Genomic DNA, 15,196 nt, shown 5'->3' on the forward strand with positions numbered 1-15,196 from the left:
CTGAAGTGCTCCCAGACCTGTGGATTGACATTGCTCTGAAAGTTTCAAGAGTGATTGGAAAAGGTCACTTTTCACTTTTCATGACTGGGTCTATTCCCCCACCAGTTCATGTATGATCACAGAGGAGTTACTGGGGTTTTTGTGTTTTTCTCCAAAGTGAATGTGCTTCTAATGCATAAATGCTCTGCTTCCATGCTGGTGCTATAAATAGCATTTGCAATAAACATCACAAGTCTCAGCTTCTGGCAATGTAACTTCATTTAAATTAGGGAATATAAGAGTGCTGGTACTTTATTTCTTCATGGCCTCAAAGAGACCTACACAGGAGAGCAACTTCAGCTGCAGAGATGGAGAATGTCTGCCCAGGCAGCTGCCGCTTGGTGACTGCTCACTAGGAGCAGGAGATGGTGTTTGGATCACCTCAGAGAAGGAGGGTCAGACACAGGGAGCAATCCTTCTCCTCCTGAGCAAAGAATCTGGCTGCTAGGGTGTTTTACAAGACACAGATTGCAGCACCATAATGTAACTAACATGTTAACAGCAAGCAGCCACAACTGCACACTGCACATGGCCCAGCTGATCAGGGCCCTTTGCARAGCTCCTGCTGGAAGGCTGAGCACAGGTTTGGTCCCCACTGGGCTCCATCTGCACATGCCTTGTCTGAACCCATCCCTGCAAGCTCCGCAGGTTGTCACAAGGGACAAAGAGATGCTGGGGGTTACTTATTAAAAAGCAGACATCTAGAATAGATCAGATGAGCTGTGCCCWGAAAGCAGCTTTTTCTGGATGCCTAGATCAGATATCAATGTCTAYAGAGTACACACAAAGGTAAATCAGCTGAGGCTCAGTGAAGGTTGTTCAGGTGAGGGCAGGTCTGTACCTCTGCACCAGTGCCCGAGGAAGCTGAAAATGAGGGAAGAATTGAGCAAGGAGGTCAGTCGGGCTCTGCTGCTGCCTGCTCAGATCGCAGGAGGAGATGGGGCACCACCCACGCTTTGTCAGTTCTCCAAGGTCTGCAGGATGCTTTCTGGGACCTTCTGGGGGTAATTCTGCATCTGGAAGMATGTCATGAGATGTGCTTCAAAGCAGCTCTGTAGAAAAGTATGGGCCTGGCCGGCAGAAGTGAAAGTTGAAGATGTGAAATAGAAACTTCAGCAAATTTCTGCAGTGAGCTCTGCATTATTGAGTGAAAGACACATTCACAACAAAATAGATAAATACATCTAATTTTGAATGGTATTGACAGTTGGTACCACTCTGCAGCTCTCTGGTACCTAACTTTAGCTGCTGTGGGTCAATAGATGCCGGGGATTTGGTTTTGAGGCATGGGTCGTGCTTAACTTCGGAGTCTTGAGAAGAGCAGCTGGTGAATGACAGGGACAAGGCACGGCTGTATCCACACACGTGGCGCAGCCCGGGGCACCGCACCCCGTGAGGGGGAGGATGAACAACCCCAGAGACAGGGAAGCTTGGGCCCGGCCCTCGCCCCAAGGCAGCACGGCTGTGTGCGAGCAATACCGCCGAGCGCTGCTCCTGCTGCCGGGGCTCCCGCAGCGCTCCCCGGCTCCCCCAGCCATCCCCCGACCCTCCCCCGGCTCTCCCCGGCCCTGCCCGGGCTCCCCCAGCCCTACCCGGTCTCTCCATGCTCGCCCTGCCCGCAGCTCCGCGGGTAACCCCGGCCCCAGCCCCAGCCCCGACCCGGACCGGCGGCCCCGGGGGCTCCTCTCGGGCTGCCCCGCACCGGCACCGGGCCCGGGCAGCGCAGGGACGGCGGCTGCAGGACCCGTCAGAGAGGGAGAGACAGAAAGAAAAGCGAATTTGAGAAAAACGAGGGAAAAGAGCCGGGCCGTAAGGCACCGTAGCAATGCAGGCGTGTCCGGAAAGAGATGATCCCCTTATAGGATTAATCCGCTGCAGAGCGCGCTGGGTCACTCCAGGAACAATCAAATGACCTATTTTCGGTTTGCTTTGAGCTCTTCCCTTTGCCACACTGAACTGAACMGATTCCTTGCTGTTTATCTGAGACACAGGTGGATGCTCATGTACTTCATCAGCTCCTCTTTTACATCCGTGCAGACTGGATGGAGCCAGCAGGCAGGGAAGGATGCTCTGGCGGCTCTCTGCACAGCCATGGTCACCAAATCAAGAAGGAACCATATTCAATCCATTTTCACACTGAATTTCTAAACGCTCCTCCCTGCAATATCCAGCCTGATCACATCTTCCCACTTCATGCAAGCAGCATAACCACACTGACACCTAGAGAGGAGACGGAGGTTTCCCTCTTAGCTACCAGCACCAGGGCGAGCTGTCTAATGGCCTTACTCTGAAACATCCTTAGAGATGAGAAAGCATGCAGACTTATGGGAGAAGCATCGAGGGCATCAGACACCCCCAAAATTCTATTGGGGGGGGGGGGGGTGTAGATAGGGGAATCAGTCTGGAAAAGTGACAGCGTTCAAAGAGATTGACATGAACACCCGTTTCTGCCAGTGACCTTCTCCCAAAGGGTATTTCCTAGTTCTTGTACCAAAATACAGCAGCATTTGCCTGCTATCAAATATCAAAAAGTAAGGACTAAAATCCAGATATGAAATCTCACCTATTCAGCCACTACCCAGCTCTGAAAGTGTATGAAGAAATTTGACACCTTGTTCTGTCAATCACGACTCCAAAAGCCTCCCCAAATATCTGAACACGACATTTGAGYGTGCCCAGGGAGACCAGAGTCCCACCAATGTCCAACAGCAGCACATCAAGCTCAGTGATAAATAAACCCCAGTGAGGAATTTCCTGAACTGCTTTGCCTGATGCCAGGATATGTTTTGACATCTACCAACCGCAATGGCACTGGAGGGGATGAGAGGGGAGGGGAAAGTACCTCTCCCTGGCTGTCTGCACAGGGGATGGTGTCTGTGGAACAGCTGACAACAAACCCACTGTAGGGCACCCTCCAGGACCAGCAGAGCTGCAGTTTGTACCTTATCCCCATTTGTCCCCTCCCTATCACTGTGATGCATGGAGTGAGGGAGCCAGCTCGGGTGATCAACAAAGAACTGAACTAAAGACATTTCAGGACAGCATTTCTGGGTTGTCCGGACACAACAGTCAGGACAAAGGTGGATGCTCCCAGGGATTTCCTCATGCACAGCCAGGGTTGAATCAGTACCATGTTCTTACATGCTCCTGGAGAGATCCTGCCCCAGCACTGAACCAGAAGCTTTTCCTACAGAGTTAAAAGAGCATGAACTTACCCACTTAACAAAATTAAGCAGCAGCCAGCCCCAGGGTGCCTCCAGCCTGAACTTGGCTGTAATCACTCTGCTGGCTCTTCTTGCATGAAAGATTCACTGTCCTTTCAGCTTTGTTAGCTGTAGGTCATGGCAGGTGGTTGCAACTGAATGGCAGCTCAAGGGATTAATCCAGAAGGAACTGATCCTTCCCAGTCCTGCCCATTTTGGGGCACCAGCGCATATGCATGGCCAGTGAAACWCCATCACTCCAGCCTGGAGGCCGACTGAGCTTGCTGTAAATCCACACAAGGGACTTCCCAGCTCATGGAAAATAAGTTTTCGTGGTCTCTTGAAGAAGAAGGAACAGATCTTCCAAGTTTCCTGCAGTCCTGCTCTATTTCCAGCAAGAAAAGGTTGAAAGCTCTGAAGGGCCCACACTGAGCCACATGTTAAACCAGACCAGTAAAGTTCAAAACTAAATTACTTCCTTGATTAAGAGCTCTCAGGGCCTCAGGACAAGAAGGAAATACAGATACTTTGGTTTTTTCATTTTAGCAAAGCATTTCTCAAATTCATTTTCTTGGTCTAGCTTCATTCTCGAGATCCTCTTCATGGAGCTGAATGCAAAAAGCCTCCTGTGCCTGCCAGTCCTTTCTCATTACTTTTGATGCACAGTCTCTGTGGAAACTAAAGCTAAAAATAATCATCCTCATCTCCTCTACTATCACATACTATTTTATTCTGTAACCATAAGGGCCTGATCTGCCTGCATTTGTGATCTTCTAAGAAGAGATCTTCCCAGTACCATGCCAATTTCTGTATGAGTTCTCTCCAGGGGTACCCCTGGTGTTGTGCCTGGGGCCATTGCTTGCACACTGTCATAAAGATGCCTTGCACGCCACAGCCACTACTGGGAACATCTGAAAACCCCAAATCCAACTCTGAGACACTGCAGCTTGAAGGATTCTATCACTCTTTGTCTCCTTTRGACTCTTTATTAGAATATTTCATCCTTTTCTCCCCTACTTCTGCTCAGGGATCTTTTGTTTGCTGGCCAGCTCAAAGTGAAATGTCCAGTTGAATTGCAGGCTGTTTCCATGGTGTAAATGGGACCTGTTCCAGGGCAGCAGAAGCACACCATGTCACTAAAGGGCCCAGAGCCCACACTGGCCCCTTTTGAAGAGAGAGAAACCTCCTGATGCAATACTCCATGAAGCCCTGGTGTAAGAATAGGGCAGATTCAGTCTCAAGGCATCACAGCCTGCTTTTGCTGTGTGCAGACTAGGCTGCTGCATAGTACCAGAAAAAGACTTTCACTAGGTAACATCTGTCCTTTACAGTTTGTCCACTCTTGTTTCTTTGCTGGAYATCAATCYTTTTGTCACTGCAGGCAGAGACCTYGCCAAGCCACTARTGCCAACCAAATGCCAAATGAAAATCTGAGCAATATCAGAGAATCTACAAAAAACACCCCTGAGATCTTCCAGGCTACAGCCACTTCTCTGTGGAAGAAGAGGTGGGCCATTTCAGCTCAAAGGATCAGGCACGATACAGAGTAAGTGTTCTCTACTGTATTAGAGTGATTGCGAAATGAAACTTGAGGACACAATTCCTATATTACTGTGACTGTTGGGGCAACAGCTAAATGTTTTGTTCTGCTACAGCCAGTGTAAAAGCAGAAAGTAATCACTMTGCTCTGAAAGCTGTTTAAAAAGAAAAGACTACAAAACTTGAAAGGGAGTACAGTCTGGTGACTTATACAGGCAATAGTGAAATRTAGTATTTTCAGTTCAGAAAAAGGGAAAGAAAAGCCACAGAATCATAAAGCAGGAGTAGCCAACAGAAGGATTAGTATGCACAGTGCAGCCCCTCACCCCAGAGCAAAGGAGACCTCCAAGGGAACCTGATCATATTARATGTGAAGCTATAATTAGATGCTTGCAAAAGCAGATTGGGATGCAAAAATTAAAAATAGCTGCTGTATCTGCAGAAAGTGGTGGAGAATTAGATTTGAAGTCACCAGAGGAAGATGATGTAGAGGAGGTTATGTATAAATGAGAAAATAAAAAGGAGCTGGGAAAAGCAGCATTTATAACAACAACTACCATGCCAAGCAGGGGTGCAGCACATAAAATGACTGCTGCTTTACACAACCAGAAACARCCCAGGGGATTCAGCTGCTCCTCTCAGGCTACAGAGAACAAGCACAACTGTGGACTTGAGTGGGGGCTACTTCAAACTTTGAATTAAATTGAAATGAARCAGGTGAATTGACTAAAGCTTGTGCTAATATCAGTTTTTTACTCAGCATACAGCCACCCCCATGACTGCATTAAGAGGCTGCATGACAGGTAAGAAGGAAATGCAGCTGGCAGCAATAGCATGAAGGCACAAGCCAAGAAAAGACAGAGCAYGTTTCATGAATAACTGAGGAGTTGCTCAGTTGTTGACAGGATGTAATAACAAGTAGAAACCACCCGTTGCTGACAGGGCACAGGTACCTGCAAGCAGCAACCACAGGCTCCTGGCAGCAGCAGCAATCAATCAGATTCCATGGGCCTGATCGGTTCTGAGAACCAGCTGTCCAAACACACCCMCACTATTTGCAACAAATGCTGATATAGCAGAGTGAGAAGGAACCTACTTAGAGAGCTAGAAGAATACTCTTACTGAGTATAATGGGCTTGGTCCAGGAGATTGAGAAAAAAAAAAAAACAAACCCAACACGCCTGAGGGAGCATTCCAGTGTCAGCCAAGCAGAATCCACAGTGAAACATTGACTGAAAACGTGGGTAGCAGAGAATAGGATCTGGCAGAGGCAGATTTCCTTAAGGAAAGAATGAAAGAAAAATACCATCAGGGTTGGCACATATTCTGCCTGCCCCTAGGGTGCTTGTCCTGGGACAAAGGGCAAAACTGTCAACTGTCTCCATTGGGCACAAAATTTTAAAGATAGCAGAACAGCTCTGTATTGCTGCCTGCCTAACTCAGGAAGAAGAATGAAATGCCCAGGCAAGAAGAGTGCTGCTGAGTATAAGCAAGTTTTGAGAAGTTAAAACTGAAAAATATGAGGAAAATTTCTGAAAAACCTCAAGTCTGAAATTTTAATTAGTTTTCCCCTGCTCTAAATATGCAGTGTCTTTAGGAAGCCTCATTTACAAAGGTACACCTGCATTCAGTTGCCATACCAGAAGGGAATTCCACATTTGAGACAGTCTGTAGTGCTGCTAATGTACATGGGCTGGATCTTCACCTTGAAGAAAACTCCCTCATTCCCTAGTATTTAAGGGATGAGGATGTGCTCCTATCCTGTAGCATTCTTTTGGCTAATTTAATTACTTAGCTTAATATTTCAAGGTGACTAGGCAGMAAAAACTAGCTTCTGACTCTGGTGTCTGTGACAAAAACTTTGCCTTAGGCAATACAGCAAACCTGTCAGGAATGAAAACTTGTTAAATACTGCAACGAGAATAAAAGTGGATGATCCAGAATGTCTGATGTGCCATCATGACTTGCTCAAGAGTGGGGCCTTTGTGGAAGCATCAAGAACTAACTTCAGGCAGTTTCCAGGAGTGAGGTACCCTACCAGCTCCCCTGGAGTCTGCAGTAGGGCAGGCAGCTTATCYAGCACAGAGCAGCACAGCACAGCCCCGGGTTAATGGGCTGCTCATTTCCAGGGGATAGGGGAAAGTGAACAGGCTGTAGYTACCCTGTGTCCATCTGTGAACAGGTGATGAACCCACATCTCACACCTCTTCACATCAAGGCAGCAGCTGCCTTCTTTCTCACCTTCAGTGAGAACTCCACAGCCACAACTTCCACTGCCAGCCCAGGGTGCAGCAGAGCCAGAGCCTTGAGGAATTCACCTCCCTTCACAAAGCATTGTTTGGGTCCAGCACAATCAAATCTAGCAATGCTGCTGGCCTGGCAGCTRGTGTTCAGTGTCCCACCCCCAGCCTGGGGTTTCCTCTCTGGAGTGACAGTGGCCAAAGGGATACAGACCCCAGAGTGACTTCATTCTGCACTGTCAAGGCTGCTCGTGGAGATTCGACATTGCCAGGTCTCTCTTGGATTTAATTTCCTACTGCTTTTCCTGCAGCTTGGTGGCAAAACTCTCAGCCAACACTGGCACCTGCCAACTCCCACAACAGGGACKCTCCTGAGAGCTGGCACACACAGCATATACATTTCTCAGCATTGACACAGAAACCTGACCCCCAGATCAGCCTAAAGCACCATGTACTTGCTTGCTTCCTTAAACACCCCTTAATGTTAATGGATTCTATTCTTCCCTAAGGAGTTCTCTATTGCCACTCCATGCTGACCTCTCAGCTTTATTTTCCTTCACCACCTCACAGCCTTCCTCCCCACCATGGCTTTCTGACCAAAATCCCCCTCTCCAGCGTCACACCAGTGATCACACAACACTTGACTTGCTAGGGCTGAATAACTACAACCTGCTACCAGAATAATTCCTGCACTATGARAGGATTTTTATGAGCTTGCTCCACTTATGGCTGCAAGAAAAACTGCTGCCAGCTGAGGATTACTTACCTGTAGAGAGCTGGCAGAGATCCAGGCCCTTTGTCCCCTCAGYACAGAGGGATCAAGCACACTGCATCTCCTGATAGCGATGGTGATTCTTGTGCAGTCAAGATAAAGCTGCTAAAGCAGACAGTCATCCCCCCGACCACACCCCCCCACTCTCCTGAGTAAATCAGACACTGAATGTTCTGGTGCTGCCAGCACAAATATGATGTTAATTCAAAGGCAAAGCCTGCTCAGCCCTTTGTGGGTGTCWGGGGTAAATGAGAGCAGCTGCCTGCTCCTGCTCCATGATTTCCATTTCAGTTCAGCTGCAGGACTCGAGCAGCCATCAAAACCTGCAGAATTCTGCATCAGTCCCTCCCCCTTACAATGGGAAATACCAGCTTTATCCTAATGAGCCAGAGGGGCACATGGGGTTGCTTCTTTTTTAAAATCTTGCTTGCTGTGGACCACACACCACACTTAGCTTGGCCTGTTAACAGCAACCTGGCTCTGCCTTTTGCTCTCTGGAACAGACACACATGAGCCTGAACTCCTGCAAAACACAATCACTTATTTGTGACTGTCTATTTCAACAGCTACAGTCATGCCTGCTGTATGCCATCTCCTTGTCTTTTGAAGGGGATGGGACACATTTGTTTCTTCTACCAAAAGCAGTAAGGGTGAGTTTCAACCCAAGGGGACCAAGGCAAGTCTTTTTGAGGGCATATGAAATTTAAGTTTTTGTTGAAGCTATCAGTCAGGTGTACTAAGCTTTCCAGCTCTGTTTCACTTGCTGGCCAGACCTCAGCYGTCAATGAAGTCTACACTGATCTAATCCATTTCTGCTCTTATGTGTGCAAAAATATTCACAATCACCATTTTATAACTAGGCTATGCCAACCACTTACATGCCTGTTAGTGATAAAGTAGATAAGCACATAAGAAATAGATAGGAATAATAGTACTGTTAAAAATATTAAAGGTTAATAAAAAAATTTAGCCACATCATGTGTAAACATAAATMCCAAAGACTTATTCAAGACTATTCAAAAAATTGAAAAAACTAATTAATGTATAATTACCATACTTTTTCTTAGACAATATAAAAATAGAAATTTTAGATTCTAGGAAGAAATACATATTTTTAGATAAGTAAACATTCTCAATGATACAAACAAGTGAAAGCTGCACTCCTTACCTCTTCCAAAAAGCMATTCAAATGAAATTCTGGTTAGTTGTAGCTAGCAAAAAGACCCTACTCTGAGCTGACCAAAAGAAGTGCTGARCAGCACCAGGCAGCTGTAGCCTGCAGGAGCAATAAATAGTCATCYTTACAAAAACCCACATGGCCCCAGTGTAAAAGGCCCTTCTGTGGCACAGGTAACTCATTCAGCCACATCAGCACCAGCTGAAGCCGTGCCCCAGAAGCTACAAAGCCACTGTATTTGTGTCACTGCTAAGTAAGGACCCAGGGCACATTATTTCAGCAACAGTCATATTGGCTTTATTACACTCTTTGAGACTAAAGTTTACTGTTGGAAGGTCAATAGTTCTGGTACACAGAAAAATTACAGTTTGCATTATATACACACTATTAAGTCGATTTTCATCACAGTTTAAACAAACAAAAAACCTGAACAGCTTGCTTATTAGATGTGTCAAAACATTTGTTCTGGGCAATTCACAGGGAGTCAGACACCTTAATAAAGAAATSCACATGAGAAGAGTCAAATATTGTTCCTGATAAATGAGCTGAACATCAGTGAAGAATGAGTAATATTCAGACATCCCTCCTTACATCCTTTCATACACTGTTCAAGGGCTTCAAAAGACATGCACAGAAGCCTAGGCAGTACCAGAATATGACTTTGACATTACAGTACTYGTGTTTTGGGCCATACTTTATTTTTCCCCCCACCTCCTTCAAGTGTTTAAATCATCTATTGCACACATATACAAACTCTCATATTAGTAAGACTAGCAGGTATGAACTCATTCAGTAAATCTCCCTGTTCAGAGACTGTCCCAAGCCATCGAACAATAACAATATATTAAAGAGAGAAGTAATGTCCTTCCAGACAGGCCCAGCAGCAGATTTGATACAATGACCTGACTGGATTATCTGGAAATCTACATRCCTTGGCTGCAGCATTGACAAAACTACGAATTCTACTCAGGTGGCTTTTGCAAGGTACTAGTGATAGGAAGAAACTGAACTGCATTTTCCCATGGCCTGGGTGAAATTACTTTCCATTTTTCAGACAAAGTTGTCAGAACGAAAGATGATGCAGTAATAACCCAGATGCATTTGCTTTTCACCCACCCCTTTGACAAAGCTAATTTAAGAACCAGAAAGGGTCAGCATCCAGATAACCTCCTAATTTCACTCTTCARAAACTGTAATATAATGCTGCACAACCTTGAAAGACATAATACATTTTGTGATAATTAAACACTTCAGTTGGAGTACCCAAGACCTTATGTCAAACCATAGCACAAAATAGAAGTTTGTAGGAATTATCAGTTATTATTGAAATGAATCCTAATGGCTCCATGCTCTTGATAGTGTGATGTGAAAGTGGAAGCACTTCAAAATATCAACTGGTTTTTACACTCTTTCAGCTGGACTTTCAGAAATTCTGTTCCATTGGTTATGCAAGTTGGTGTCCTTGTACAAAAGCCAAACATTTCCTGCCCATAAAATCATATTAAGTAAGCCAAACACCTGCATAGTAAAGAAAAAAAGGGGTGGGGAAGATAATATTAAATTAGTTGTGCTTGACTGTGGGGTTTGTTTTTTTTTTTTTTTTTTAAATTTTAAAACAAGCCAGAATATGCCTTCAAGGCAAACCAGAAACAACTATCTTTAGCACCCTTTGATATGGACAAGACATTTTCACACTCTTCAGAGTATTTTAAGCTATTTTAAGAGYGTTCTTTGTAGACCAGAGAGTCAAACTTACTCTATTCTTTGCAAAGAATTAAACAAATTCTTCTCAGTTGCCAAGAACTTCTGCATATGCCCACTCAGTCCATATGACTAATTATTATTGGGCTAATGGATAACAGCCTGAGTTTTGAAAAGGATTCTCTAGGAAGTTCATACAATAAGCCTAATTTGCTCTGTTATGAAAGGTTCCTTGCATGAACATGAGCTTCATGCCATTGTGGTACAAGGAACCTCAACCTGATGTGTAGAAACGCTCACAGTAGAGTAAAAATCTAAGTTCAGCACCAGCCCAGCATTTCCTCCTAACTCATATCAGTCACCAAACCACTTGGGTGGCTCAGTAAGATATTTTAGGTGGCTCTTGGCTGCAGGCTTAAATGGACATTCAAATGTGTCTGGAAATGCTGCATATAACAGCTCTAGAGGTAGATCCTAGAAATTGTTTCTCTTTACTTTCTTTAGAGGAAAACTTGTTTCCTCAAACAAATTATTTGCTCAGTGTTTTACCACAGTATTAATGGACCTATAGCCCATAAAGAAATCTTAACACAAAGCAACAGAYGTAATCAGTAGAACAGGACTCTCAGGTACCACTTGTTTTCCAACAGATTCATTGYTCCTATATGGTGGGAGGCATACATACCACAGACACATTCAGAATTCCCATGCTAGTCACAGAAAGAAAATGACAAGTTGTTCCTGGTGCTTTGCAAGATTCAATTCCTGGAATAATCCTGGGTCCTGTGGACACCTTGATGTCAGCAAGTGCCTTTGCCCACACAAAAGTACTGACCAGCCACAGAAAGGCAGTCAAGACACTGATAACCAAGTCCTACACAAGAGAAATACTCATYAGTAGGTTAAAAAAATGCAGAAATATACCTAAGAGCAAGGCAGAGCCAGTGTCAATTGTATCACCAATGTAACTACACCAGTGCTAATGGTCACAAGCAAATTTAGTCAATTATAATATCATAATTACAACTCAGTGTTGATAACCACCTACAAAACTATATGCTTGTGCTTGATAGATGCAAAAGAAATCTTAACCTTAGTAAGAAATCTGTTTCTAATATCAGATGCCTAACACTTATTTTAAGAGAGAATTTAAGCCCAARTTTAGTAAATTAAGGGTGATGGGAAAAGGGCAGAGATTTAAATATGGATGGCTGATATACTAAAATTTGGTTTGAAAGGTCACTGAGCCCATTTTCAAGTATGTTATGAAATTTCTCATTCAGAGCTTCAATATTGAAGATGACTAAGATCCAAAAGATAATTATTTCTCTCTGCCAGTTGCAGCAGGTGCTCTGCACAGGGAAAATTCTCAGATTAACAGAGGAGGTTCCACTTATGGAGGAATTGTACACTCAAAAGAAAAGTTGTGGTGAAGATACTGTTCACCTGAGAAGGTGAAAGCTCATTCCACTCTGCTTCAATAACTGCATAAGGTGTGATGCCATGGATGGCCAAGGGCTTTGGGTCCCTTTTTCTGCTCGAGTGCTGTAGTGACCAGCCCGAGATACTTGTGTTCACACTCCATTTAACTTTTGTAACTGCTGGATAGCCACCAGTTATCCTTGCATTGGCAATATTTCTTATCTCTTTGTAGTTTCAACGTCAAAATATTAAAATATTTTAATATTACTTACAGTTATTGGAAACCTGTTATTTTGCTGATACATGTGATTATATCCAATGTATACCACAAGGGCAGCAATGCAGTAGAGGAACACCAACGCTGCCAGTGCAACAAAGAGCTGTGCAGAAGAGGAGAAGTTGCCCACGAGATGGGCATCATTCCAAGTACCACCACAGGCTTTTGGRTCTGGTGCACTAAACACAGCAGTATTCAACCTGTGAAGGTTATAGCCATGTAGTTAGAGCTTGCTACGCAGCAGAAACTTCATGCAATTATGCTGCACAGTAACAATGCTTCAGCATTCTGTTTGTATAAATTTACTCTAAAAGATACACTATACATATATAAATAGCCTGAAAAACTTTGTTTTGCATAACTGATGATCTGAATATTGTTCCCAGTCCTACGCTGAGATATGCAATAGTACTTTCAGGAGAAAAATCATCATCTCATTTTTAAARCAGTTGAAAAAAAMCCCAGGTTGGAGGCAGACTTAACAGCACTGTTTTACAGACTGGCAGTTAAACAAGGTGGTCAGAACTCAAAATTGCAGCTACAAAAAAGTGTAAGCACTGAAGCTAAATGAATAAAGCCTGTGTGACCAGCACAGAATTATTTCAGAATCCCACTCTTCTCTCCAATGCTGTTATAATGCTGGGGTTGGTGACCAAGTTCTGTGGTGGCAGTGGTTTTTACTGGCTGGCCACTGAATCCATTTCTGTATTTATTTATGTTCTTATGTGCATTGAACACAAGTGGCACACCAACCCTGCACTTGCCATAGTGCGGCTGCAAGAGCAGAGAGGAAGCCTTCCTCCTCCCCTCCAGGAAACGAGTTTGTCTCTACAAGAGCACTGCAATGACACTGGAGTATTTAGTTATTTGTGCCCAACACCCTCAGCAAGATAACAGTGGAATAAATTGAAAATTATTTTCCATTCAGTCTTTGAACAAAAATAGGATAATGGCATATTCAAAATAATCTTATCTGGGCCTCCAAAGCAGCTACAAATTGATGAAGAATTAGGCTGTTAAAACTGATTGTGTTGTTGTGCTTATTAATTAATTTCTATAGCATTAAGGCACTGCCAGACTAGAGCTTAAGGTAGAGTAATACAAAGCATAACACAGCAAATTGCCATTTCTAGATTCCTATGTCTTTTTACAGGGCACTAACAACTACAATTCTTTGAACAATTGCAGCCAAATACTTATTTATTGATTAATGCTACAGAGCAAGCCGGAAGTTTCACATCTCCATTATAGAGCAACTACATATTTATGTGGAGACAGATAGGGAAAAAGGAATAATAAAATACTATAAAATAAYAAATGAAGAGCTAATGCTCACCTGAAGGGATAAGCAAACGCAGCTGTAATTGTTTTGTTTACCACACCTTTGCAGGAGACTAGAATGGTAGTTTCACCTTGAAAGCCTCCACATGTGGTAAGAGTAAAGATGACAAGAATCTATAGGAATTGTTACATAGAYRCRTTAGTGCACACCACTAGAGCTCAAAGGAAGCAAACTTAASATTTAGCTGAAATAGCTAAAGAASACAAGAAATAGCAGCACAATTAGCAAAGCTGAAGTATGAAGCGATGTCAAGAAGAAAATGCAGAATTTCTAAAACCCAAAGGCATGACCAACACTGCTAACGAGAGCCCATTTTAAAGTGCTTTCTGTTTCTTTTATTTTCAGTTGAAGACAAATTTTTGGGGTGTTTATATTTTGTTAGCTTTTTAAAAATGCTAACAGCCAGACTATTATTTCTTGTAGTTCATAAAGTAAATATCTTTACAAGCCTCACATTCCACAACTGTAAATTCAAGTAACTAGACAGCCACAACACACCAGCTTGACTCACCAAATAGCTTCTATTTTTCTTTTTTTCCCCATGAGCCAGACCTTAAAACCCCCATCATCAGAGCACACAATACACAGCAGCAAACTGCACTAACACATTTATCATTAACACATCAAGCTTATGTATCTGTGGCCCAAGGGCTTGGCTGAGGAGCAGTCTGGTCCTGGACACCCCACAGCAGTGACCCAGGGCAGGGTCTGCCAGCCCAGCAGAGAGCTCACCCCACTCCAGGGGTGTCCAGCCCAGGCACAGGAGCACAGCCAGGCATGGGGCAGCAGAGGGAAACAGCCCCATAGGAGGATGGGGTATCCCCCTGTGCCACTCAGGTCCACGCACCCATTCGAGGATCTTAACAAAGCCCACAGACTCCAGGAGCACGCTGAAGTCCACCCTCAAGCCAGCCATCATGGGAGAGATGAAGGCAGTCAGCAGGACCCAGGAGCAGCACCAGGCACCAACTGCAGCATCCCCAGCACCTCCTTTTAGGGGCACCCCGGGCACGCCCCTCACCTGGACATGGGATGGACCCTCCCCCAGTGCTCAGCTGGGGCTCCTCAGCCCCAGGCCTGGTGTGTGGGCTGGGGGAGTGATGAGGTGACTGTCACAAGGGGAACAGCACTGGCCATTTTGTGAAGAGAGGCAGCAGGGATTTCTTCCTCTCCCCCTTCTCCAGCCCCTTCCTCTTCCTCTCTCCCCACCCAGCACACTTTGGACAGTCATTTGTGCCATACCTTGAGCTTGATCTGATGTCAAACAGGGCACAGACACTTGACAATCCATGTGCTTGCCAAAATCTCATCAACTACGTTTGGCATTTTAAGTTTTAATTGGTTTTTGTGACTGCACTTGGTTGCCGATATGTTACCCATCAGTAAAAGTGAAGAGCTAAAACTCATGCTGAAGAAGGTTTGAGGAGGGGCTGCAGTTTTCCCTCTTCCCTGGCCACARACCATGGATAGCCAAGGTGGCCACA

At 44.6% G+C, this 15,196-nt stretch overlaps 1 protein-coding gene across 1 annotated transcript; it reads right to left on the minus strand.

Moving 5' to 3' along the window:
* Window positions 1-10,246: 10,246 nt before the first annotated feature.
* SYPL1 (synaptophysin like 1) lies at window positions 10,247-14,631 on the minus strand. Its single transcript, XM_057364462.1, has 5 exons — window positions 14,560-14,631; window positions 13,707-13,825; window positions 12,366-12,570; window positions 11,357-11,545; window positions 10,247-10,488 (listed from the first exon to the last, which is right to left on the minus strand). The coding sequence occupies exons 1-5, from the start codon at window positions 14,629-14,631 to the stop codon at window positions 10,372-10,374; spliced, it is 702 nt and encodes a 233-aa protein (XP_057220445.1). The 3' UTR covers window positions 10,247-10,371.
* Between the last annotated feature and the right edge of the window lie 565 nt (window positions 14,632-15,196).

This window comes from Malurus melanocephalus, unplaced genomic scaffold (assembly GCF_030028575.1).
Source record: "Malurus melanocephalus ecotype Western Australia unplaced genomic scaffold, MMel_1.1 scaffold_39, whole genome shotgun sequence".
NCBI lineage: Eukaryota > Metazoa > Chordata > Aves > Passeriformes > Maluridae > Malurus > Malurus melanocephalus.